We start from the raw sequence: 25,662 nt of genomic DNA, 5'->3' as shown, positions 1-25,662 counted from the left end.
GAGAAACCGGCCCAACAATTCCCCTCCTTCTCGACTATATGGAGGACTTCGAGCCGGGCTTTTACTTCCGGACTCGGATACCAATTGTCAGGCCCTTCACTAGCCACGAGTTCCACACTCGGGCCTTGGTGCGGTGTGGGTTTCCACGCATAGCGTGTGCACTTCTCTAGGATCGTTACCTTGGGCTCTGATACCACTTGTTAAGAAAAATCCATAGGCTTATTTCGGACTCGGGCCCATCCGCAACCCAAAAGCTTAATATTATTCTCTCCTCTATCTTTCCTAACATCTAAACCTCTCGATATTTTGTTGTCTCCGCTCACTTCCTAATTCCATGTTCTATCACATTATTTTTGTTTTATTTTTTTTTAAGTTTATCTTCAATTCTTAATTTTTATTTTTCATACACTTAACTTTTTTCCTTCCTCTCCCAAATTAATTAATCCATGAGCATATTGGAAAAGATCATTATAGTTGAAGCGCGGTATATGTGAGTAAGGTAGTGTTATGGACGGATAAATTTTTAGTGTATATAGATAACTATTAGTTATATAGATTATTTCATTTATCATCTTATGTCATAATTCTTAATATCTCAATTTCTTCTAATAAATTTTTAGTTTATATATATATATATATAAACATTTCTCTCCATCAAATAATTAAAATTTCTATTCCTAAGGTTGCACGGGTTTCCCGTTTCCGGATAGTTCTAATAATAGGACTATGACATAATTGAAAGGTATTTTAAGGTTGGAGGACAAAAGCTGAACTTGTACAGAATTTGTGGTGTGGCTGTCAGTAAAAAAATAGAAATAGACTTTTCTTTTGGCTAATATATAATATCAATAGAATCTTTATAACTATTACAAAGGGTGAAAATCCCTCTCGTCTCACTTTTTATTGACGAAATTTGTTATTCTACTTATTTATTAATTAATGAAAATCATTTGATTGAGGTTATAATGATAATTTCATAAGAATAACTACCATTCACTCACTTTCATTCACTCCCTTACTTTTCTACCGCATTCTCTTATCGTCCCCTCACCATGTTCACATCGGACATTTTTTTTCATTGCAATTGTTCTCTTACCCTCCCCCCACCATGGTCCCTCCACCATGTTCACATACTGATTCATTTTTTAATATAATATATATATATATATATATGTGTGAAAATAAAGTTCCGATCTAAATTCTCACTCTGTCACGTCATCAAAAACATATACCGGAGTTCTATCGTATTGTCATATCATCATATCTTAAGAATGAAGTTTTTGCATATTTAACCTATACATATAATCCTGTTAATTATGTAACTAGCTAATATTAAAAAAAAGAGGTTAACTTTCTCTTATTCGTTCAACCAAACCAAAACAGAAAGATCAAAGATCATCACCTTCTTTGCCAAGATAGGAAGAAACGACTTGTAATTTCCTTTCTGTGAACTGTGGTATCCATTCAGCTATTCGCTATGATAAGATTTATCCTTCAAACACTGCCAGTGGATTCTTGGGCGGTAGTACTTACTGCCATAGGATCAATGCTGCTTTCATCTGTTTACCTGCTGCGTACCCTTTTCCTCGGGAGGAAGAAACCATCACCGGTTGCAGGTTCTATCCATGTGGATGATTCAAATTTGCAGGTAGGTTTCAATATCTTCTTGATTTGTTTTGACTTATGTAATCTTTCATAGTCGAATTCAATATGCTTGTCAGACAGTCAGATTACAATGTGAAATGGCACTGTATTGACAATTGAACTTATAGCAGGAGTCGGCAGGTCCTGAGTTGGGGCAAGTGATAGCGCTGTCATCTCCTTCCAGCTCAGTCCCGTCTGAGCCTGGACAGGAGTTTGAAGTTTTCTTGAGCTTCAGGGGAGAGGACAACCGCAAAACGTTCACCGACTGCCTATAACACAGCCTGACAGAAGCAGGGATCCGTGCCTTCAGGGACAATGAAGAGCTCCATGTTGGGGAGGAGATCGGGCCAAAACTCATGAGATCGATTAAGCAGTCGAAGATCTGCATACCCATTTTCTCTAAAGGTTATGCTTCGAGCAAGTGGTGCCTTAAGGAGGTGACTGAGATGGTGAAGTGCATGAAGGAGGCTACTGAACATCTGATCATGCCGATCTTCCTAGATGTCACGCCTGATGAGGGCCAACACCAAACTGGATGCTATGCTGAAGCATTCTGCAGGCATGAGAAGAAGTATGACCTTGAGACAGTGCAGGGGTGGAGGGATGCCCTCAAAGAGATTGTCAAATTGAAGGGTCTGGAACTTAGCGTAGTGGCAAATGGGTAAGCCATCAGATAGGCTCTCATTGTTTTCCATAATATGTTCATTTATTCTTTGGTATCTAACCTTGTTTTTCGTGTGCTATGTTCTTTGGAGATCTTGGTAGAGAAAGTGGTTCCCTGCACCTGTCTTTTTGTCTAGCTTCCACCTAATCCAGCATGCATTCTTGTGTTTGAATCAAGTGAAACATAAACCGTATCCTTTATTTATTTATTTATTCATTCTCAATTTGCATTCTCTGATTTGTTTTCCTAATATAGTGTGACATACCTATGCTTTTCCAGAAATCAAGGAGAATTCATTAAGTTGGTGGTTGCAAGGGTTCTGAGAGAACTGAAGCAAGCCAACTTGAATGTGAGTGAGATCTTAATTGGAATCGACGATCATGTGGAAGAAGTTATACAACTATTGGAGGTTGGCTTAAAAGATGTTCACGCTGTGGGCATCTGGGGCATGGGCGGCATCGGAAAGACGACTCTTGCCAAGGTCATCTACAACAAACTTCCGAATCAGTTTGAGTGTTGTTGCTTCCTCAATGATGTTCGGGAAATCTCCCAAAAGAAGGGTCTCCCGTCCTTGCAAACAAAACTGGCCTCAGACATCTTAAGGGGCAACCATGAAGAATTTGCTAATGTTGACGGAGGAATCAATGTACTTAAGAATAGGCTTCGCGACAGGCAGGCCCTCATTCTTCTTGATGACGTTGATGACATTAGCCAACTTAAATCGCTAGCATCAGATCTTGGCTGGTTTGGTCCAGGAAGTCGGATTATTATCACAACTAGAGAAAGGAAAGTTCTCAATCTATTTCAGAACTGCTCTATTTATGAAGCTGAACTATTGAGTGAAGATCAAGCTTTAGAACTCTTCTCTAACCATGCATTTGGAGATGCCTTGCCCTTGACTGAATTTTACAATCTGTCCTGCGATATCGTGAAGAGAATGGGAAGGCTTCCCCTGGCGCTTGAGGTCATAGGTTCATTTTTGTCTGCCTATCGTGGACGCATGGACATGTGGGAGGGTACAATGGAGCAGTTGAAGAGAAAGCCGCATATGCTCGTGCAAGATAAATTGATGATCAGTTATGAGTCGTTAGATGATCAGCAAAAGGAGATATTTCTAGATATCGCATGTTTTTTCTCCGGAGAAGATGTTAGAGATCTGATTCCCATGTGGGATGACTGTGACTTTTTTCCAACAGTTGCAATTGAAATCCTCCAGCTAAAGTCTCTGATTAGAATCCGAGATGGCAACACTCTTTGGATGCACGATCAGCTTGTCGACCTCGGGAGGCTTATTGTGGAACAAGAAAACTACAAAGAACCGGAGCTACGAAGTAGGTTGTGGAGAAGTGAAGAAGCTATTGATGTATTAATGGGAGAGCAGGTAGGACGCTTCCACGGATAGTTGTTCTGTATTTCGTTTTGCAATTTCAAAATTACTCTTCGTGTTAGACCAGTTGTAATCCTACAGCATAACCGTTTCCACCTTATATTTTTATTTCATTTATTTATTTATTTTATTTTTTTGAGTAGGGAAGCTCAAAAGTTGAAGCTGCTGCAATTTCGGCATATGAAGGAAGAGTTACTTTCACGAATGAATGTTTTAAGAATCTATCTAAGCTAAGGGTTCTTCGGCTGTATGGTGTTGAACTTGATGGAACCTTTCTGCATTTTCTGCCAAAGCTGAGATGGCTCAGATTGCCGATGAAGACTGCGACTCTGCCGGCTAATTTGCATCTAAGTTATTTAACTTCCCTTGATCTATCACGCAGCAAAATTGATGGGGACTTGATCAGTTGGAGCTCAATCAAGGTCTCATTGATTACCTTTTGTTCTGTTGGTTGTATCTTTGTAGCAACTAAAAGTATCTCTTACATGCTTTCTTTTTGTTCTTCAGATAGGGAAGTTAAAAATTCTTAATCTATCGCACTGCTGGAAACTCAAAAGAAGTCCTGATTTTTCCGCATTTCCAGCCTTGGAGAGATTGATTCTTGAATCCTGTAATGATTTGGAATGGGTTGACTCATCAATAGGGCTTCTCAAAGCTTTGAAACATGTAGTTATGAGGTATTGCCGGGGACTAAGGAAGCTGCCGAAGCAGTTGGGTTCTTTGGAGACATTGACTGAGCTTCTCATTGACGAAACTTCTATAGATGAAATACCGATATCAAAAGGTATAAAGAAGCTTGAGATTCTATCTGCCAATGGTTGCCGCTGCCTTAATGGAATTCCAGAGTCAGTTGGATCCCTGACAAAGCTAAAGCGGCTGTTGCTAGCAGACTGCCGTGCTTTAACTAAACTCCCGGACTCCATTGGGCAGTTAAGCTCCATAGTAGAGCTGAATTTGGACAGATGTGGAGTAACTCGTTTACCGAGGACTCTTGGTAATTTGGATAAGCTTGAAGTACTAGCCGGTGCCTGTGCTTCGATGACGAAAGTTCCAGCTGATCTCAGGGGCCTCTTGAATCTAAGAAAGAAGAGATCACACTTGAGAATGGTTAAGAGCACTCCTGCAGACATTAGTAGATTTTCTCATCCTCAGAAAGGTGTTGGTACTCTTTTTGGCCCATATAGTGTAAAATCCCTGGGCTCCTCGACGCTCACGTTCCTAGATCTCTCGGGATTGGTTGACTTAAAAGAATTGTATCTATGTGGGGATCTTCTTAAGGGAGAATGCCTGGCTAAGCTATGCAAATTGGAGGTATTGGTTTTGATATCAGTAAACATCAGCACTGTTCCTAAAGAGATTGGCGCCTTCTCTTCGCTGGAAATAATTAATATCTCTGCTTGCAAAGAACTCAAATGCCTTCCTACCCTTCCTGCAAGTCTGCTTTCGCTCAAAGTTACTCGGTGTCCATCACTGGAGAGGTTTCCAAATGTTTCCAACCTCAAGAAACTGATTGAATTACTTGTGCATTCCTGCTCCGTCCTCGGGGAAATCGCCGGCCTCGCCAATCTAATCTCCCTGTATTCTCTGGAGATACACAACTGCCCTATAGCTATGCTTGATGGTCTTGAAAAACTTGAATCTTTAATTATATTGTCTGTTAGATCCTCCAATGTTGTAAGACTGCCAGAATTGTCCAGGTCGAAGAATTTGTGGTGCATAGATGCTTCGAATAACAGGCAGCTAGTCGAGATTCAAGGCCTTAACAATTTGTGCGAGGTAAAAACTCTCGACCTCTCCAACTGCACATCCTTAGGGCGATTACCGCAATTATCTGACCTGGAGTCATTGGAGATATTGGACATCCGCCATTGCATAACAATGGAATGCCTACCTGATCTGCCAAGGTCGCAGAAGCTAAGAAAGTTGGAACTGAAAGCATGCAAGAAGTTGTGCCAGCTTGATGGACTGGAAGGATTGAAGTCCCTGGAAGAACTGGACATAACAGGGTGCAATGCAATTGAAAGCCTACCTGATCTATCAAGATTGCAGAGGTTAAAGACTCTGAAAATCAAAGCATGTGAGAAGTTGAGCCAATTTTCGGGGCTCGGGGAAATGGAATCTCTGTTGGTATTGGACATAAGACGGTGCATATCAATTGAGAGGCTACCTCATCTGTCAAAGCTACGGAGATTGACATCTCTGGAGCTAGAAGCGTGTGAAAAGTTGTACGCATTCGAGGGGCTTGGATTGGAGTCACTGTACAAATTGGTCATAGTGGATTGCAAGGCAATTGAAAGCCTACCTGATCTGTCAAGGTCGCAGAAGCTAGCAAAGTTGGAACTGAAAGCATGCGAGAAGTTGCACCAGCTTGATGGACTGGAAGAATTGAAGTCCCTGGAAGAACTGGACATAACAGGGTGCAATGCAATTGAAAGCCTACCTGATCTATCAAGGTTGCAGAAGTTACGAGATTTGGAACTGAAAGCATGCGAGAAGGTACGCCAACTTGATGGACTGGGACAATTGGAGTCCCTGGAAATACTGGACATAGGGGGTGCAAGGCAATCGAGAGTCTACCGAATCTGTCAAGGTTGTGGAGGCTAAGAAAGTTGAAAACAGAAGATGCGAGAAGTTGCGTCAACTTGATGGACTGGAAGAACTGGAGTTACTGAGAGTGCTAAACATAAGAGGGTGCAAAGCAATCGAGGGTCTACAAGATCTGTCAAGGGCGCCGTGGCTAAGAGGAGTTGACTTTGATTTTAACTTTAACTTTACACAACAAAAACACACGTTTCCCAAGTCAAATTTATAACTATATCTCATTTGTCCTTTTTCACAATCAAAATCAAAATAAAAATCAAAGTAACTTTAACTCTGAATCCAAACGGTCCTGTACCAGATTTTGTTCGGAAACTTGTCCGAGACTTTTGGCGATGCCATCCGTTCCTTCCATTTCTTTACTTCCATTTCTTTTTCTTTTTTTTTTCCTCGAAAAATTCTTCGTGAACTGAACACAAAGGAGGAAAGAAAATGTCATTCGTGTTTTGGTCCTCTAGAAATCCTTTATCGCTGAATGGTGCTTGTAAAATTTTTTATTCTAGGCCCTATATTTTGGGTTATTACAGGAAACGGCCTGTTATCTCCTCAAGTCCGAGGAAAGTGTGCTCCACATATTACTCGTAGTTGAAGCTATTAGAGGATTATTTGGGCAGGATTAGGCTTTGTTTGGTTTTGAAATTTAATTTTTTTATTCCACTTATCTTCAATTCAACAATATAATTATTATTATTTTTACTTTACTACCATTCAATTTAATTTTTAATACTAAATTCTCTTAACTATTCATTATTTTTCCCACTTTTTCTCATAATTCAACAATACAATCATTATTTTTTTTTTATTTTCTCCCTCCACTTTATCAGTACAATCCAATTTTATATATATAGTTGAAATGAAGTTGAGTTTAACCAAACTCCATTTCCAAACAATCCCTTAGTCTCTCAAGGTTCAGCATACTTTCAGGGACTAGATGGCTCATTTGGCGACTCACTGTCCTCTCAGAAGAAATGCCCTCCTCCACTATCCCCAAACTCGAAGCAGAATCCTCAGAATCGCCACGACCTCTTTCGGCTTCTTCTTCTTCGTCGTCGTCGTCGTCGTCGTCATCGGTGAATGCTGCTCTCGAGGAAGACCTGAAAAAAGTCAGTTCTTGCAAAGCTTTACGATTGAATAGATAAGTTACGATTTCATTGATAGTATGGTTAGTTTGATTATCTGTGTTCGCGGTTTGGAGCTATGGCAATAACAATGGTTCAGGATAGATCATTGGCGATGATTACCTTATTCCTGATGTTACATTAGGGTAGTCGGGGAGAATCATCGCAAACATCCCGTGCTATGAATATCGGGACTCCTTTATAGTTCGCTTTTTCACGTGGCTCCATAGTTTCAGGGTCTGCTAGAAACACTCGGTACTGGCAGCACGGACCCATTCGTCAGTTTCATGTAACATTTTCACGTCGACTTGTTATTTTGGCCCTCACATTAGGCCCATTAGACTTCACTTGCTCTCGATGAATCATTTCGAGCTCGAATCCAGTCACCTTACACTGCTGACTGAAACACTTCGCTGAATGATACATTAGAAGAAAAGGCACCATTCTTATTTGATGTGTTCTTTTTAATCTTTCCATTTGCGATAACAGGTTGTTCAAAAGACTGCTTCAACCTTTGCTCCAAGGGCTTCCACAGCCACGAAGAACCCTGCTGTGCCGGGGACTGCTCTGTATACTGTGTTTGAGGTTCAAGGCTATGCCTCGATGCTGCTTGGTGGAGCTTTATCTTTCAATCGTCTGTTCCCATCGAACGAACCAGACATCTGGAGACTGATGGGAATTATTTGGATGTTCAGTGAGTTTAATTTTTCTCTGATTAGACAGATTCTGTTAATTGTTTTATGTCATATATCTAAGAATCTCACATCTTTTGGGTAAATTATTCTGTTCTTATCATTCTACCTATAGCTTGTGAAGCAAGCCAATTCCTATTCCACTTTTTTCTGGGGGAATTTTTTTTTTTTTTGAGATTTCATAACTTGCTTAGAGTTCCAAACATGCTGCTCGATAACATGCCAGATGCAGACTAATGAAACTACCGATTAGAAAATTTCTTAAACAAGAGAAGTACTTCAATCTTAACTCCTTGTCATTCCCTGTTTATGTTCTCGTCGAAATTGATGAAAAAGAGCTTGCTTTCAGGCATCTCCTTTATTCCATGAAATAATTGTTAAGTTCCAAGGAAATTCCCTGAACCAAGAATTCTTTTTAATCATCATAGGAAAGGAGACTGATATGAATTTGCTACTTCTTTTCATCCCCATTGCAGCAACTCCTTCACTTCGGGACCGAGATTGCTCAAAGAACGAGAAAGAAGCTCTCAACTATCTGTTTCTCCTCATCCCTTTACTAAACGTTATAATCCCATTCTTCTGGAAATCTTTTGCAATCGTGTGGTCGGCAGACGCCGTGGCCTTCTTTGGGATATTATACTCTCTTATTTTCTTAACTCTTAATTATCCAAATCCTCCAGTTCAACCACGCATTTGTAGCTAAAATCATCTCCTTCGTGTTGTTTCTTATTCTAAGCAGATGGGGTGGCTTCAAAGAACAGAGTAGGAGCTGAAAATATCTTCGTATGGATGCTGTCAGCGTCTCGTACAAATATTACATTACAGATCCAGAAGTACATATACTAGCGAAAAAAAGAAGAAGATGCGCTCATAGTGTTGGCATATCCTCAGCAATCGTGGCGGGTGCATTCATTGGTTTGAGACTAATACTTGAAGTAGATTTTTTAATTTGAAATTCAAAGTCTTCAAAGGAAATCTAATAACATCCCTCAAGGTCCTTTATAAAATCTAATAACCCATCTAAACTTCCTTAATAGAATCCAAATTGTAGAAGTTTTCCACACTAAAACATAAGGTAATAAAAATTTGAGATCCTCTAGGCACCTCGGACTCCTCGAGCTGCTCTGCTACGGTTCCTAGCCTCTATTGACCTTCTGGCTCTGAATCTAGGGAAAATTTATAAAGGGGTGAGCGATCCACATGATTAGTAAATAACCAGCACTCGCCTCTACCGGATCAAGCATCGATAAAATAATCATATTTCAGAATAATCCACTGAAAAACAATTCATTCATAAATTTGGTCATAAATATTTATTTTAATCATGCAGAAGCGGAATCTCATAAACATCAATTAACATATTGTTTAAATAATCTCAAAATTCATAAATCATTCTAATAATACATACAAAACTCATTTGCAAATATATTTGTAAGTTCAGTGGTTCACAATGATCATTATCAAAACAAATATGCTCATTGGATATATATATATATATATATATCCATAATCCATCCAAATTCTCATATATATATATATATACATATATTTTTTCCTTTTTCCTATAGCACTCAAGTCTTAAATTAAGGCTTTTATCAATTCGTCACATGAAGATAATGATATGATGTAAACCCTTAAGAGTATAATATAATGTCGAACATTCCATTTATTAACTCTCCGCGGATGATAGTTACCTTAAAATTAATTTATTTCAGATATAATCGATTTAATCAGATAGCCACTAGGTTTTTATATAGTAGATTATTGAATTCGTGCGTATATGACACTTGTCATGTATTAATATGCCAGGCCCTTCGGGTACGTGGCGTTTTCTTTATTTACAATCAAGTCTCGAATATTAGTGTTGTGTTCAATGGGGGACTAGAAATAATGGATTTAATAGGTGCACTTGTTGACAATAAAAAAAAGGTGCACTTGTACTAAAACTTAAAATTTTTCATTATCTAACTAATGCTCGGCACATACTTAATTTGGGCGATTGCCAAATTCATGAACATATACATCTAAATCTTGCTTGAGGCTTCAACGTGACGTCCTTGTAAACTTCTTGGGCATCACGATCTATCTTCAATGCTAATGTTGCGTTTGGTTTTAAAGTAGGATTTTAAAATCAGATTTTGATTTTAAAAAGAGTGGTATAAATGGGATTCACCCTTTGACTTTGAATGAGTTATTTTATTTTATTGTAGGTATAATTATGTTAAAATTGTGATTTTAAAATCACATTTGCAAACCAAATAAGACATAAATTTCTCAACGAATGACGCATCTTCTCTTGAGTTTAAAAATGAATTTCAGTTCAACCACCCAAATCTACAAGATATATAATTGGAAAGTGTCCTGAGAATTTTGTTGGTATAGGTATGTTTTGGGAAAAGGTTTTGAATTAAAATGAAGATTAATAACAAGTTGAGGGCCCAAAATATTATTATCCCGTGCCCGCCATCAGACAAAATAAACCTTATTTTATTTTATTTTTTCCTGCTCAAACTTCAAAGTCTACACTGTCTTCATCTCTCTCTCTCCGTCTCTGTGATTTGCTTCTTCGAACTTTAAAAATGGCGATGTGGGGCCCCATAAAAGTTGACTCGAAGGTGAGTTCAAGAGTAAAGTGGGAAGCTTTCCGTCTCCTCCTTCTTCTCCAGACCGGAGAAAGAACGGAAGAAAAGCTTCGATCCCCACTGACAATCCTGCTCCAAGCTTTCTTCTGTTAGAGCTCCGGGCACGGCAATGTACGATAATGTCTTCTGGTGGGCCTTCTTTGCCCTTCTCTTCACAGCTGCATCAGTTCTCCTCTCTGCTATCTTCTTCCCTGTTTTCTCTTCAAGCAAAACCCTTAGGGTTAGGACTAGGGAGGGCCCAGAACCTGCTGCCAGCGGTCCCACACCGAGAGGGACGGATCCCGGCGTCCATCCGCAGGGGTTCGATTACGAGGTGTTCCTGAGCTTCAGGGGATCAGACACTCGCAAGGGGTTCACCGATTTCCTCTATAGCAGCCTTAAAGATGCTGGGGTCCACGTGTTCAGGGATGACGAGGAGCTCCGGGTTGGGGAAGAGATCGGACCCGAGCTTCTTGAGGGCATCAGGAATTCGAAGATCTCGATTCCGATATTCTCCAAGGATTACGCTTCGAGCAAATGGTGCCTCAAGGAGCTGGCTTTTATGGTGGAGTGTCGGAGAGCAAGAGGGCAATTGGTGATGCCAGTATTCTACGACGTCACCCCGAATGAAGTCCGTCACCGAGCAGGGACCTATAAAAGATCGTTCTCGCAGCATGCGAGGAAGTATGATCCGCTAGTCGTTCAGCAGTGGGGGGACGCTCTCGCTGAGATTGGAGCCTTAAAGGGTTGGGAGTTGAAGAACATCGCCAATGGGTAATGCCATTTGTTTGCACTTACTTCAGATTGGATTGACTGTTAGTTGTTGGTCGTTAATATCTGGTTATACATGCTCGAGTTTCATGCGCTTATTTAAGTTGTATTAACTATTGCCATTCGTAGTAATACAATTGCCACGGCATTTGTTAGCATTTGTCTTTGTCATTTTTGAACTATAATGATGGAGTTGATCCTGTGCTGCAGACACCAAGGGGAACTAGTGAAATCAGTGGTTGCCAAGGTCTTGAAAGAATTGAAGAAAGCTTATCTTATTGTGCCTGATAGCATAGTTGGAATAGACGATCATGTAGAAGCAATTACGAGATTGCTAGAGGTTGATGCCAGCGATGTACGAATTGTTGGGATACATGGCGTGGCAGGTGTTGGTAAGACAACCATCGCCAAGGTCGTCTATAATCAGCTGTTGGATCGCTTTGAGAGTTGTAGCTTCCTCAAAGACATCCGAGAAACAGCACTTCAACACAAGGGTCTTGAATATTTGCAAAGCCTACTGATCTCTAAGATCTTAAGGTGTGAGGGACAGGACTTAACTAGTATCGACGAAGGAACTTATGAGCTGAAGCACAGGTTACGTACGAAGAAAGTCCTTATTCTTCTCGATGACGTTGATAGGAGGAATCAACTAAATGCACTTGCAGTGGAACTTGATTGGTTTGGTCCGGGAAGCAGAATTATTGTAACAACTAGAGACAGAGATGTTCTGAACACATCTCAAGTGGTTGCGGCTTATGAAGTCAGAGAACTGCAGCCTCATCAAGCTTTTCTTCTTTTCTGCAAGCATGCCTTTAGAAATGACTTGCCCCCGACTGACTTTGTTGATATATCGTATAATATCGTGGAGACAACTGGTGGACTACCTTTAGCACTCGAGGTCATAGGTTCTTTTCTAGCTGGAAAACGCATGGTAGTGTGGGAAGACACTTTAAAGAAGTTGAAAAGTGTACCTCATACGGAAGTCCAAGCAAAATTGAAGATCATCTATAAGCATTAGATTATGACCAGAAACAAATATTCCTCGACATTGCTTGTCTTTTTCATTGGAAGCGATGTAAGGATTGAAGTTCACATATGGGAAGATTGTGAGTTCTTCCCAGATGTTGGACCGGAAGTCCTTCGTCTAATGTCTCTCTTTAAAACAGGAGATAAGCCATGAGCTATGGATGCATGATCAGCTCAGAGACCTTGGGAGAGATCGTTTGTCAAGAAACCTACAACTAGCGGGGGGAAGCGAAGCAGTTTATGGCACACTGAAGAAGCAATTGTTGTATTTTATTGGCAAGTGGTAAAAAGATGAGTTTGTGCTTATTATGCTCCTTATTCAGCTTCTGTTTTGAAGTTAGAACTTTTTCCTTTGAGGACCACTTGTTTAAGCTGGGACCGTCACCTTTTTTTGAGGTCTTCTGATTTGAAATCAAATCCTATTCTTCACTGAGATGCACTTCCAGCCAAACTCACATCCTAATTATTGCTAATTGTAATGCAGGGTTCAATGAATGTCGAAGCTGTTTGTTTGGCTTTGGGGATTAAATTGGTCAACTACTGCTTCGGAAATCAAGAGTTCATAAACTTATCCGATCTGAGGTTCCTTCAGTTGGGTTCTGCCAATCTTGCCAGTGATTTTCACCGTCTCCTGTCAAAGTTGAGATGGCTAAGTTGGTTGATAAGAAGCTCGGAAGTTCAGCCAGCTTAAGAGAGGATTGGAGCTGCTCGATCTGAACTAAGGTTTCCTGTGCCATGATTTCCCTTGTGGCTTTTCCTTACCTAATACTAGCTGAATATTATGCATAATTTTCTCTCTTTTCTTCTTGTTGTTTCGCAGATGTCGATGAAGTTGAAAGTGCTCAACCTCATGGGTTGCCGAGATCTCCGATGAACTCTGGATTTCTCTGTTTTTTCCAGTGTTAGAGCAATTGATTCTCGAAGACTGCAGAAGTTTGGTTGCGGTTGACCCATCAATTGGACACCTCAAGCATCGATTTCCCTTAAACCTGAGGAATTGCTTGAAACTCAAGAAGCTGCCAGAACAGTTGAGTTCCATGAGAGTGTTGACTGAGCTTCCCGATTTGATCAGCCGCCATGAGAAAGCTTGAAACTCTCTTTGGCAGAGGGCGCAAGAACTTGACTCAGCTTCCCGATTCAATCAGCCACTTCACTTCTCTTGAAGATCTCGTGTTGGATTGCGGTAGTATAACCAAACTTCCAGACTCCAACGGCCCTTTAAGTTCATTGACTGAGCTGAGCTTATCAAATACGACAATTCGAAGGTTGCCCGATTCTGTCGGAAACTTGAGCAGTTTGGAAGTTTGTGGAGGAGTTCCCTGTTACTCTTTGGATGCTGGAGAAGCTTAAATTAACAAATGCATCCAAGTGTAAGAAATTGAAAGGGATCATTCCGACGAACTTCAGAGGCTGTCATTGTTGAAGCTCTTGACGTTAAACCACACACGATTCGATAGCCTTCCAATAAACATTAGCAGGCTTTCCTATCTAATGAGTCTCAATTTAACGGGATGCAAGAGGCTCCAGACTCTCCCAGAGCTTCCGCATGCTCTAATTTGTCTGCAGATTACCTGTAAATCAATGGTTTCCTTTCTCCCTCGTCTTACTAATTTAAAGGAACTTTGTTTCTGGAAACGTTATAAACACGAGCAAGTTCCTCCTGACATTGGGAGCCTGTCAAAGTTGGAGAAGTTGGTAATCTCAATGATATGCGTTAGCACATTACCACAAGAGGTCTACCCTTTCTCAACTCAAATAACTCTCTATTCAGGATTGCATTGAAGTTCTTTGCCTTCCTGTGCTTCCAGTGGGACTCTATAAGCTGAATGTTTCAGACTGTTACTCGTTTCAGACGCCGCCAGATCTTTCAAACTTAGAGAAATTATCGGAATTAAGGCTGTGTGGTAAAAAATGCTCTTAGCAGGGAGGGGTGAAGAGGAGACAGTTTTAATGTGGATACTGCCATGCATTACCGACTAGATTCACATTTTCAATTGATCGGTGAAAGAGATTGTGTAAGAATTTGGAATTTCGCTCGAACTATAAGCTGGACGCTGCAACTTTAGCGAGAGAAAACTAAAAGAAGATACTTGAAAAATTGGGAACTTTTGGACATCGCAAATCACAGAATGCCATCCTTCTTCCATTGTTGGAGTGGCTGTTCGGGCTGCCTGCAGAAGCCGTGTCACCTTCAGATATGCTATCCTATTTTATTTTTCTTCTGTTCCTCTTTATCCTTCCCATATGTTGTTTGGATTGTTCTGTGATATTGTTATAATATTTTAAATTTTGAAAAATCCTCTGACGGGTAATTTTCTGCGATGACTTCATTAATAAGGATGCTGCACTGGGAAAGTAGCCAAAAATAGGAGTTGGTTTATTCTGTTATATCCCACTCGGTGTCCTTCCCTGTGTCGTGTTGTCTACTTATGAAATTTCAAGTAAAAAGTTTGCTGATCAATTTTCGCGGGTATTGCCATGCCCTTCCTCTTTAACGGGTCTACATCAGATTCTAAACGAACTTCCTATGTTCCAACCTTGATTCTGTTCTTATATCGGGTTTCACCATGTCTTTATCAAGCAAGCATGACGCAACTTTTTCTTCTCTCTCGAAAAAGTAACCAAATGGAATCCTAAAAAGCAAGAAGTTGACCGTACCACAGGGAAAACGCTACCATAGTTTGATGTTTTTCCTGAGCACTTCCATCGAAACCTTTTTCTGAAACAACTCCCGATACTCCTCTTGTATGTTGATGCTTCCGTTCTGCCAATCCGTTTTGTTGGGGAACATGTGACATGAGATGCGATGAAAAATCTCAAAATTTTATAACTCTGTCTGAAGATCCGTAGAGAAAAATTCTTTGGCACAATCAATTTGAAAATATTTAATTTTCTGTCCAAAGAGATTTTTTCAACCTACAAACGAAAGGCACGAAAAATTCGAAGAACAACAGACTGATTTTTCATCCCATAAAACCAAAAAAGTTTACTGCAGTTATTGAGAAAGTGGATCTAACAAATATGACCAGTGTGAGAAGTAATAGGAGCAGGACCCCAGATGTCTGTGTGAACAAGTTCAAAGAAGGACTTGCTTTTATTATTGGTAAGAGGAAAAGAACAATTGATGATTTTCCATCTTGGCAGGCAGAACAAACACGACGATCATGATTCCTTTTGAACCTAAAGCACGATGAACTAAAGGTAAAGACGGATGACCAAGACGTTGATGCTATAACCAATTGGAAGAAGAGGTAGATAGTAGTGCATGAGGATCTTCGGTATGCCTGTCCCTCGGATGAAAGCAATAGGGTCCATCTTTAACTGGGCCTCGCATTAGTTCCTCGTGTGTCTGACGGTCCTTAACAACAAAACTGTCAGAATGAACCTCGAAGAAACATGTATTATTCTGAGCAAATTTGGAAATAGAAACCAAAAATTTTAAAATATGTGGTGTATAACCAACTAGAAGAAGAGGTAGATAGTAGTGCATGAGGATCTTCAGTATGCCTGTCCCTCGGATGAAAGCAATAGGGTCCATCTTTAACTGGGCCTCGCATTAGTTCCTCATGTGTCTGACGGTCCTTAACAACAAAACTGTCAGAATGAACCTCGAAGAAACATGTATTATTCTGAGCAAATTTGGAAATAGAAACCAAAAATTTTAAAATATGTGGTGTATAAAGGATATCATTGAGATGCAAGAGATGAGTGAGTAATTTTATGGTGGAAGAAACAGAGGCAAAGCCAGGTAAAAATTTACCATCACTTGGGAAAATATGATCGGAGCTCAGATAATCATCTCTGATACTCAGACTGCTTAGATCTAAAGTGACGTGATGTGTCGTTCTTGAATCCATGTACCAGTCAAAAGCCGGTAGTCCTGTAGAAGAGACTTGAGTAAAATGGGCTTGATGGCCAGAGATGGAATAGGCCCGACAATGAAGAGCAGTATGGCCCGACTGATTGCATCATTGACAAACCACAGGTGAAAATCTAGGAGGTGGGCCGCAAGCAAATTGGGCCGAACCCAACTGATTTCCGCTCGGGTGAGAAACAAAGCTGGTTGGACTTGCTCGCAGGTCGGGTGAATAGCTCGAATGACAAGCAATGCTGACCCGACAAGAAGGAGAGTCCACCCGAGTTAGGGTTCGGGAAAAAGGAAAAAGGAAAAAAAAAAAAAAAAAAAAGGAGTTGAACTTTCTCTTGTTCGTTCAACCAAACCAAAACAGAAAGATCACAGATCGTCATCTTCTTTGCCAAGATAGGAAGAAACAACTTCTAATTTCCTTTCTGTGAACTGTGGTATCCACTCAGCTATTCGCAATGATAAGATTTATGCAGGTCGGTTTCAATATCTTCTTGATTTGATTTGACTGATGTCATATTTCAAAATCGAATTCAATATGCTTGTCAGTCAGTCAGTTTACAGTGTGAACTTATAGCAGGAGTCGGCAGGTCCCGAGTTGGGGCAAGTGCCAGCGCAGTCATCTCCTTCCAGCTCAGTCTCGGCTGAGCCTGGACAGGAGTTTGAAGTTTTCTTGAGCTTCCGGGGAGAGGACAACCGCAAAACGTTCACCGACTGCCTATACCACAGCCTGACAGAAGCAGGGATCCGTGCCTTCAGGGACAATGAAGAGCTCCATGTTGGGGAGGAGATCGGGACCAAACTCATGAGATCCATTAAGCAGTCGAAGATCTGCATACCCATTTTCTCTAAAGGTTATGCTTCGAGCAAGTGGTGCCTTAAGGAGGTGACTGAGATGGTGAAGTGCATCAAGGAGGCTACTGAACATCTGATCATGCCGATCTTCCTAGATGTCACGCCTGATGAGGTCCAACACCAAACTGGATGCTATGCTGAAGCATTCTGCAGGCATGAGAAGAAGTATGACCTGGAGACAGTGCAGGGGTGGAGGGATGCCCTCAAAGAGATTGTCAAATTGAAGGGTCTGGAGCTCAGCGAAGTGGCAAACGGGTAAGCCATCAGAGAGGCTGTCATTGTTCTCCATAATATGTTCATTTATTCTTTGGAGATCTCGGCAGAGAAAGTGGTTCCCTGCTGCACCTGTCTTTTTGTCTAGCTTCCAACCTAATCCAGCATGCATTCTTGTGTTTCAATCAAGTGAAACATAAACCGTATTCTTTATTTACTTATTTATTTATTCTCAATTTGCATTCTCTGATTTGTTTTCCTAATATAGTGCGACATACCTATGCTTTTCCAGAAATCAAGGAGAATTCATTAAGTTGGTGGTTGCAAGGGTTCTGAGAGAACTGAAGCAAGCCAACTTGAATGTGAGTGAGATCTTAGTTGGAATCGACGATCATATGGAAGAAGTTATACAACTATTGGAGGTTGGCTTAAAAGATGTTCGGGCTGTGGGCATCTGGGGCATGGGCGGCATCGGAAAGACGACTCTTGCCAAGGTCATCTACAACAAACTTCTGGATCAGTTTGAGTTTTGTTGCTTCCTCAATGATGTTCGGGAAATCTCCGAAAAGAAGGGTCTCCCGTCCTTGCAAACAAAACTGGCCTCAGACATCTCAAGGGGCAACCATGAAGAATTTGCTAATGTTGACGGAGGAATCAATGTACTTAAGAAAAGGCTTCTCGACAAGAAGGCCCTCGTTCTTCTTGATGACGTTGATGACATTAGCCAACTTAAAGCGCTAGCATCAGATCTTGGCTGGTTTGGTCCAGGAAGTCGGATTATTATCACAACTAGAGACAGGAAAGTTCTCAATCTATTTCAGAACTGCTCCATTTATGAAGCTGAACTATTGAGTGAAGATCAAGCTTTAGAACTCTTCTCTAAGCATGCAATTGGAGATGCCTTGCCCTCGACTGAATTTTACAATCTGTCCTGCAATATCGTGGAGAGAACAGGAAGGCTTCCCCTGGCGCTTGAGGTCATAGGTTCATTTTTATCTGCCTATCGTGGATGCATGGACATTTGGAAGGATACAGTGGAGCAGTTGAAGAGATCAGAGTCTAACATGGACGTGCTAGATAATTTGATGATCAGTTACAAATCGTTGGAATACAAACAACAGCAGATATTTCTAGATATTGCATGTTTTTTCTCCGGAGCAAATGTTAGAGATCTGATTCCCATGTGGGATGACTGTGGCTTTTTTCCAACAGTTGCGATTGAAATCCTCCAGCTAAAGTCTCTGATTAGAATCCGAGATGGCAACACTCTTTGGATGCACGATCAGCTTGTCGACCTCGGGAGGCTTATTGTGGAACAAGAAAACTACAAAGAACCAGGGCTACGAAGTAGGTTGTGGAGAAGTGAAGAAGCTATTGATGTATTAATGGGAGAGCAGGTAGGACGCTTCCATGAATAGTTGTTCTGTATTTCGTTTTGCAATTTCAAAATTACTCTTCGTGTTAGACCAGTTGTCAGCTCATCAAACCATATATGCTAACCTTTATTTATCTGCATTACATTAGATAAGCGTAATCCTATGGCATAACCGTTTCCACCTTATATTTTTATTTTATTTTTTGAGTAGGGAAGCTCAAAAGTTGAAGCTGCTGCAATTTCGGCATATAAAGGAACAGTTACTTTCACGAATGAGTGTTTTAAGAATCTATCTAAGCTAAGGGTTCTTCAGCTGGATGGTGTTAAACTTGACGGAACCTTTCTGCATTTTCTGCCAAAGCTGAGATGGCTCAGATTGCCCAAGAAGACTGTGTCTCTGCCGGCTAATTTGCATCTAAGTTATTTAACTTTCCTTGATCTATCAAGCAGCATAATTGATGGGGACTTGATCAGTTGGAGCTCAATCAAGGTCTCATTGATTACCTTTTGTCCTGTTGGTTGTATCTTTGTAGCAACTAAAAGTATCTCTTACATGCTTTCTTTTTGTTTTTCAGATGGGGAAGTTAAAAATTCTTAATCTATCTCACTGTTGGAAACTCAAAAGAAGTCCTGATTTTTCCGCATTTCCAGCCTTGGAGAGATTGATTCTTACATCCTGTTATGCTTTGGAATGGGTTGACTCATCAATAGGGCTCCTCAAAGCTTTGAAACATGTAGATATGAGGGATTGCCGGGGAGTAAGGAAGCTGCCAGAGCAGTTGGGTTCTTTGGAGGCATTGACTGAGCTTCTCATTGACGGAACTCCTATATATGAAATACCGATATCAAAAGGTATGAAGAAGCTTGAGATTCTATCTGCCAATAATTGCCTGCGCCTTAATAGAATTCCAGAGTCAGTTGGATCCCTGATAAAGCTAAAGCAGCTGTTGCTAGCAGACTGTGATGCTTTAACTAAGCTCCCGGACTCCGTTGGGCAGTTAAGCTCCTTAGTAGAGCTGAATTTGGAGAGATCTGGAGTAACTCATTTACCGAGGACTCTTGGAAATTTAGATAAGCTTGAAGTACTAGCCGGTGCCTTTGCTTCGATATGGATAGTTCCAAACAATCTCAGGGGCCTCTCGAATCTAAGAATGGAGAGATCACACTTGAGAATGGGTAAGAGGACTCCTGCATACATTAGTAGATTTTCTCATCCTCAGAATGGTGTTGGTAATTTTTTTGTCACATATAGTGTAAAATCCCCTGGCTCCTCGATGCTCACTTTACTAGATCTCTCGGGATTGGTTGACTTAAAAGAATTGTATCTATGTGGGGATTTTCTTAAGGAAGAATGCCTGGCTAAGCTAAGCAAATTGGAGATATTGGTTTTGATATCAGTAAACATCAGCACTGTTCCTAAAGAGATTGGCGCCTTCTCTTCGCTGGAAATAATTAATATCTCTGCTTGCAAAGAACTCAAATGCCTTCCTACCCTTCCTGCAAGTCTGCTTTCGCTCAAAGTTATTCAGTGTCCATCACTCAAGAGGTTTCCAAATGTTTCCAACCTCAAGAAACTGATGGAATTACTTGTGCATTCCTGCTCCGTCCTCAGGGAAATCGCCGGCCTTGCCAATCTAATCTCCCTGTATTCTATGGAGATACGCGACTGCCCTATAGCTATGCTTGATGGTCTTGAAAAACTTGAATCTTTAATTATTTTGTCTGTTACATCCTGCAATGTTGTAAGACTGCCAGAATTGTCGAGGTTGAAGAATTTGTGGCACATAGATGCTTCGGATAACAGGCAGTTAGTCAAGATTCAAGGCCTTAACAATTTGTGCAAGGTAAAAACTCTGGACCTCTCCAACTGCATATCCCTAGGGCGATTACCGAAATTATCTGACCTGGAGTCATTGGAGATGTTGAACATCAACAATTGCAAAGCAATTGAAAGCCTACATGATCTGCCAAGGTCGCAGAAGCTAAGAAAGTTGGAACTGAAAGCATGCAAAAAGTTGTGCCAGCTTGATGGACTGGAAGAATTGAAGTCCCTGGAAGAACTGCGCATAATAGGGTGCGATGCAATTGAAAGCCTACCTGACCTATCAAGATTGCAGAGGTTAAAGACTCTGAAAATCAAAGCATGTGAGAAGTTGAGCCAACTTTCGGGGCTCGGGGAATTGGAATCTCTGTTGGTATTGGACATAAGACGGTGCATATCAATTGAGAGGCTACCTCATCTGTCAAAGACACGGAGATTGACATCTGTGAAGATAAAAGCGTGTGAAAAGTTGTACGCATTCGAGGGGCTTGGATTGGAGTCACTGGACAAACTGGTCATAGAGGATTGCAAGGCAATTGAAAGCCTGCCTGATCTGTCAAGGTTGCAGAAGCTAAGAGAGTTGAAACTGAAAGCATGTGAGAAGTTGAGCCACCTTTCGGGGCTCGGGGAATTGGAATCTCTGTTGGTATTGGACATAAGACGGTGCATATCAATTGAAAGGCTACCTTATCTGTCAAAGCCACGGAGATTGACATCTCTGAAGATAGAAGCGTGTGAAAAGTAGTACGCATTCGAGGGGCTTGGATTGGAGTCACTGGACGCACTGGTCATAGAGGATTGCAAGGCAATTGAAAGCCTACCTGATCTGTCAAGGTCGCAGAAGCTAAGAAAGTTGGAACTGAAAGCATGCAAGAAGTTGTGCCAGCTTGATGGACTGGAAGAATTGAAGTCCCTGGCAGAACTGCGCATAATAGGGTGCGATGCAATTGAAAGCCTACCTGATCTATCAAGATTGCAGAGGTTAAAGACTCTGAAAATCGAAGCATGTGAGAAGTTGAGCCAACTTTCGGGGCTCGGGGAATTGGAATCTCTGTTGGTATTGGACATAAGACGGTGCATATCAATTGAGAGGCTACCTTATCTGTCAAAGACACGGAGATTGACATCTGTGAAGATAAAAGCGTGTGAAAAGTTGTACGCATTCGAAGGGCTTGGATTGGAGTCACTGGACAAATTGGTCATAGAGGATTGCAAGGCAATTGAAAGCCTGCCTGATCTGTCAAGGTTGCAGAAGCTAAGAGAGTTGAAACTGAAAGCATGTGAGAAGTTGAGCCACCTTTCGGGGCTCGGGGAATTGGAATCTCTGTCGGTATTGGACATAAGACGGTGCATATCAATTGAAAGGCTACCTTATCTGTCAAAGCCACGGAGATTGACATCTCTAAAGATAGAAGCGTGTGAAAAGTTGTACGCATTCGAGGGGCTTGGATTGGAGTCACTGGACGCACTGGTCATAGAGGATTGCAAGGCAATTGAAAGCCTGCCTGATCTGTCAAAGTCGCAGAAGCTAAGAGAGTTGAAACTGAAAGCATGCGAGAACTTGTGCCAGCTTGATGGACTGGAAGAATTGAAGTCCCTGGAAGAACTGGACATAATAGGGTGCAATGCAATTGAAAGCCTACCTGATCTATCAAGGTTGCGACGGTTCTTTGCTCTGAGAATAGAAGCATGGGAGAAGTTGCACCGACTTAATGGACTGGAAGAATTGAAGTCACTGAGAAAATTGGACATAATAGGGTGCAATGCAATTGAAAGCCTACCTGATCTATCTAGGTTGCTAGGGTTAATTTTTCTGAGAATAGAAGCATGCGAGAAGTTGTGCCAGCTTGATGGACTGGAAGAATGGAAGTCCCTGCAAGAATTGGACATAATAGGGTGCAATGCTATTGAAAGCCTACCTGATCTATCAAGGTTGCAGAAGCTAGAAAGGTTGGAACTGAAAGCATGCGAGAAGGTATGCCAACTTGATGGACTGGGACAATTGGAGTCCCTGGAAATACTGGACATAGGGGGTTGCAAGGCAATCGAGAGTCTACCGAATCTGTCAAGGTTGTGGTGGCTAAGAGAGTTGAAAACAGAAGGATGCGAGAAGTTGCGCCAGCTTGATGGACTTGAAGAACTGAAAGAACTGCAAGTGCTAGACATAAGAGGGTGCAAAGCAATCGAGAGTCTACCAGATCTGTCAAGAAGGTTCCGGAGAGTAGAGTTGAAGATAGAAGGATGCGAGAAGTTGGGCCAACTCAAATTGGGCTGAAAGAATAGCCCTCTAATTCTGCAGATTGCCTAAATTACCGGATTTTGTTCGGAAACTTGTCCGAGACTTTCGGCAATGCCATCAGCTCCTTCCATTTCTTTTTCTTTTTTTTCCCCTCCAAAAATTCTTCGTGAACAGGACACAATGGAGGAAAGAAAATCTCATTTGTATTTTGGTCCTCTAGAAATCCTTTATCGCTGAATGGTCCTTGTAAAATATTCTATTTCTAGGCCCCATATTTTGGGTTATTACAGGAAACGGCCTGTTATCTCCTCAAGTCCGAGGAAAGGTGTGCTCCACATATTACTCATCAAGTTGAAGCTATTAGAGAATTATTTGGGCAGGATTAGTCTCTCAAGGTTCAGCATACTTTCAGGTACTAGATGGCTCCTTTGGCGACTCAATTATAACGACAAAATTGGCAATTTCATCCTTGAAATATACACCGTAGTAGCCGAGGAACAGAAAGAAGAGCGAGCGCAATAGAAGCCAGGGGCTCAACAAACGAATGAACCCATCAGACCCTCGGCTTCTTCTTCTTCATCGTCATCATCGGTGAATGCTGCTCTCGAGGAAGACCTGAAAAAGGTCAGTTCTTGCAAAGCTTTATGATTGAATAGATAAGTTACGACTTCATTGATAGTATGGTTAGTTCGATTATCCATGTTCGAGGTTTGGAGCTATGGCAATAACAATGGTTCAGGATAGATCATTGGCGATGATCATCTTATTCCTGATGTTACATTAGGGTAGTCGGGGAGAATCATCGCAAACATCCCGTGCTATGAATATCGGGACTCCTTTATAGTTCACTTTCACGTGGCTCCGTAGTTTCAGGGTCTGCTAGAAACACTCGGTAATGGCAGCACGGACCCATTCGTCAGTTTCACGTAACATTTTCACGTTGACTTGTTATTTTGGCCTCACATTAGGCCCATAAGACTTCACTTGCTCTCGATGAATCATTTCGAGCTCGAACCCATTCACCTTACACTGCTGTCTGAAACTCTTCGCTGAATGATACATTAGAAGAAAAGGCACCATTCTTATTTGATGTGTTCTTTTTAATCTTTCCATTTGCGATAATAGGTTGTTCAAAAGACTGCTTCAACCTTTGCTCCAAGGGCTTCCACAGCCACGAAGAACCCTGCTGTGCCGGGGACTGCTCTGTATACTGTGTTTGAGGTTCAAGGCTATGCCTCGATGCTGCTTGGTGGAGCTCTATCTTTCAATCGTCTGTTCCCATCGACGAACCAGACATCTGGAGACTGATGGGAATGTGGTCTATTTGGATGTTCAGTGAGTTTAATTTTTCTCTGATTAGACCGATTCTGTTAATTGTTTTATGTCATATATCTAAGAATCTCACATCTTTTGGGTAAATTATTCTGTTCTTATCATTCTACCTATAGCTTGTGAAGCAAGCCAATTCCTACTCCACTTTTTCTGGGGGATTTTTTTTTTTTGAGATTTCATAACTTGCTAAAGAGTTCCAAACATGCTGCTCAATAACATGCCAGGTGCAGACTAATGAAACTACCAACTAGAAAATTTCTTAAACAAGAGAAGCACTTCAATCTTAACTCCTTGTCATTCCATGTTTATGTTCTCGTCGAAATTGATGAAAAAGAGCTTGCTTTCAGACGTCTCCTTCATTCCATGAAATAATTGTTAAGTTCCAAGGAAATTCCCTGAACCAAGAATTCTTTTTAATCATCATAGGAAAGGAGACTGATATGAATTTGCTACTTCTTTTCCTCCCCATTGCAGCAACTTCTTCACTTCGGGCCCGAGATTGCTCAAAGAACGAGAAAGAAGCTCTCAACTATCTGTTTCTCCTCATCCCTTTACTAGACGTTATAATCCCATTCTTCTGGAAATCTTTTGCAATCGTGTGGTCGGCAGACACCGTGGCCTTCTTCGGGATGTATGCATGGAAGGTATAGTCATATTATACTTTTTTTTTAAAAAAAAAACTCTTTATTATCCAAATCCTCCTGTTCAACCACGCATTTGTAGCTAAAATCATCTCCTTCGTGTTGTTTCTTATTCTAAGCAGATGGGGTGGCTTCAAAGAACAGAGTAGGAGCTGAAAATATCTTCGTATGGATGCTGTCTGCGTCTCGTACAATTATTACATTACAGATCCAGAAGTACATATACCAGGCAAAAAAAAAAAAGATTATGTCACGTTTTTGCCTCAACAGACATGGCAGAGTGAGTGTAATTAATCACATTATTTACATTAGTTTCTTCATTTTCTCGAATACTTATGTCTTCTCAGAACATCGCATTGCTTGGTGGGTATGCCACATTCAACCCTGAACCAAATTATGATCGAAAAGCTGAACTTATAAGAACTGTGGTTTTCCCAGCAACTGCAGCCATGAGTCCCAAAACAATTGGTTTTTCTCGGAATGGTTCGGGTTTGTTGTTCTTTGTTTATTGTTGTGGCTAGATAACATCGAAGGGCAACACAGAACAAAGGCAAGCAACAGTTTAACACGAAATTGTTAGAAGATAACATATTTATCTCCAAAAACAGAAAGGAACGACCTCAAATAGATTTTACTGATGGGGGTGAGTGAGAGAGTGACCATACCGCGAACACGGATAATCGGACTAACCATACTATCAATGAAATCGTAACTTATCTATTCAATCATAAAGCTTTGCAAGAACTGACCTTTTTCAGGTCTTTCTCGAGAGCAGCATTCACCAATGATGACGACGACG

The 25,662-nt window shown here is 41.0% G+C and overlaps 4 protein-coding genes and 1 pseudogene across 8 annotated transcripts; all 5 read left to right on the top strand.

The window, feature by feature from the left end:
• Positions 1 to 1,309: 1,309 nt before the first annotated feature.
• Positions 1,310 to 23,203, top strand: LOC116195304 (TMV resistance protein N-like). Of its 2 annotated transcripts, none has more exons than XM_031524407.1 (6): positions 1,310 to 1,648; positions 1,773 to 2,305; positions 2,588 to 3,689; positions 3,839 to 4,117; positions 4,203 to 6,148; positions 22,308 to 23,203. In XM_031524407.1, exons 2-6 carry the CDS (start codon positions 2,001 to 2,003, stop codon positions 22,924 to 22,926), a joined length of 4,251 nt encoding a protein of 1,416 aa, XP_031380267.1. In that variant the 5' UTR covers positions 1,310 to 1,648; positions 1,773 to 2,000; the 3' UTR covers positions 22,927 to 23,203. The 2 variants fall into 2 exon arrangements, with proteins under 2 accessions (XP_031380267.1, XP_031380266.1); XM_031524406.1 differs by having other exon boundaries at positions 1,311 to 1,648; positions 1,776 to 2,305.
• On the top strand, positions 6,295 to 9,110 carry LOC116195310 (protein RESISTANCE TO PHYTOPHTHORA 1, chloroplastic-like). Of its 2 annotated transcripts, none has more exons than XM_031524416.1 (3): positions 6,295 to 7,396; positions 7,901 to 8,105; positions 8,843 to 9,110. In XM_031524416.1, exons 1-3 carry the CDS (start codon positions 7,262 to 7,264, stop codon positions 8,947 to 8,949), a joined length of 447 nt encoding a protein of 148 aa, XP_031380276.1. In that variant the 5' UTR covers positions 6,295 to 7,261; the 3' UTR covers positions 8,950 to 9,110. The 2 variants fall into 2 exon arrangements, with proteins under 2 accessions (XP_031380276.1, XP_031380274.1); XM_031524414.1 differs by lacking the exon at positions 8,843 to 9,110 and adding an exon at positions 8,580 to 8,836.
• Positions 10,485 to 14,818, top strand: LOC116195307 (TMV resistance protein N-like). 2 transcript variants are annotated; one of them, XM_031524411.1, is made up of 4 exons: positions 10,485 to 11,498; positions 11,706 to 12,804; positions 13,006 to 13,244; positions 13,342 to 14,818. In XM_031524411.1, exons 1-2 carry the CDS (start codon positions 10,855 to 10,857, stop codon positions 12,511 to 12,513), a joined length of 1,452 nt encoding a protein of 483 aa, XP_031380271.1. In that variant the 5' UTR covers positions 10,485 to 10,854; the 3' UTR covers positions 12,514 to 12,804; positions 13,006 to 13,244; positions 13,342 to 14,818. The 2 variants fall into 2 exon arrangements, with proteins under 2 accessions (XP_031380271.1, XP_031380272.1); XM_031524412.1 differs by having other exon boundaries at positions 10,486 to 11,498; positions 11,706 to 12,797.
• On the top strand, positions 16,716 to 22,313 carry LOC116195305 (TMV resistance protein N-like). Of its 2 annotated transcripts, none has more exons than XM_031524409.1 (5): positions 16,716 to 16,862; positions 16,967 to 17,496; positions 17,747 to 18,851; positions 19,041 to 19,319; positions 19,405 to 22,313. In XM_031524409.1, exons 1-5 carry the CDS (start codon positions 16,845 to 16,847, stop codon positions 21,394 to 21,396), a joined length of 3,924 nt encoding a protein of 1,307 aa, XP_031380269.1. In that variant the 5' UTR covers positions 16,716 to 16,844; the 3' UTR covers positions 21,397 to 22,313. The 2 variants fall into 2 exon arrangements, with proteins under 2 accessions (XP_031380269.1, XP_031380268.1); XM_031524408.1 differs by having other exon boundaries at positions 16,768 to 16,862; positions 16,964 to 17,496.
• Positions 23,128 to 25,212, top strand: LOC116193908 (annotated as a pseudogene).
• Positions 25,213 to 25,662: the final 450 nt, after the last annotated feature.

This window comes from Punica granatum, chromosome 2, assembly GCF_007655135.1.
Source record: "Punica granatum isolate Tunisia-2019 chromosome 2, ASM765513v2, whole genome shotgun sequence".
Taxonomy (NCBI): domain Eukaryota; kingdom Viridiplantae; phylum Streptophyta; class Magnoliopsida; order Myrtales; family Lythraceae; genus Punica; species Punica granatum.
This window is presented reverse-complemented; position numbering and strand designations above follow the sequence as displayed.

What these genes read in the sequence shown, in the direction of transcription:
- LOC116195304 (XM_031524407.1), top strand. Translation starts at nt 2,001, where the DNA reads ATGAGATCGATTAAGCAGTCGAAGATCTGCATACCCATTTTCTCTAAA. An exon ending in CTTAGCGTAGTGGCAAATGG is followed by an intron (nt 2,306 to 2,587) that starts GTAAGCCATCAG and finishes ATGCTTTTCCAG; the next exon opens with AAATCAAGGAGAATTCATTA. An exon ending in TCAGTTGGAGCTCAATCAAG is followed by an intron (nt 4,118 to 4,202) that starts GTCTCATTGATT and finishes TTTGTTCTTCAG; the next exon opens with ATAGGGAAGTTAAAAATTCT.
- LOC116195310 (XM_031524414.1), top strand. Translation starts at nt 7,262, where the DNA reads ATGCCCTCCTCCACTATCCCCAAACTCGAAGCAGAATCCTCAGAATCG. An exon ending in TCGAGGAAGACCTGAAAAAA is followed by an intron (nt 7,397 to 7,900) that starts GTCAGTTCTTGC and finishes TTGCGATAACAG; the next exon opens with GTTGTTCAAAAGACTGCTTC. An exon ending in GGGAATTATTTGGATGTTCA is followed by an intron (nt 8,106 to 8,579) that starts GTGAGTTTAATT and finishes TCCCCATTGCAG; the next exon opens with CAACTCCTTCACTTCGGGAC.
- LOC116195307 (XM_031524411.1), top strand. Translation starts at nt 10,855, where the DNA reads ATGTACGATAATGTCTTCTGGTGGGCCTTCTTTGCCCTTCTCTTCACA. An exon ending in TTGAAGAACATCGCCAATGG is followed by an intron (nt 11,499 to 11,705) that starts GTAATGCCATTT and finishes CCTGTGCTGCAG; the next exon opens with ACACCAAGGGGAACTAGTGA.
- LOC116195305 (XM_031524408.1), top strand. An exon ending in CTCAGCGAAGTGGCAAACGG is followed by an intron (nt 17,497 to 17,746) that starts GTAAGCCATCAG and finishes ATGCTTTTCCAG; the next exon opens with AAATCAAGGAGAATTCATTA. An exon ending in ATGTATTAATGGGAGAGCAG is followed by an intron (nt 18,852 to 19,040) that starts GTAGGACGCTTC and finishes TTTTTTGAGTAG; the next exon opens with GGAAGCTCAAAAGTTGAAGC.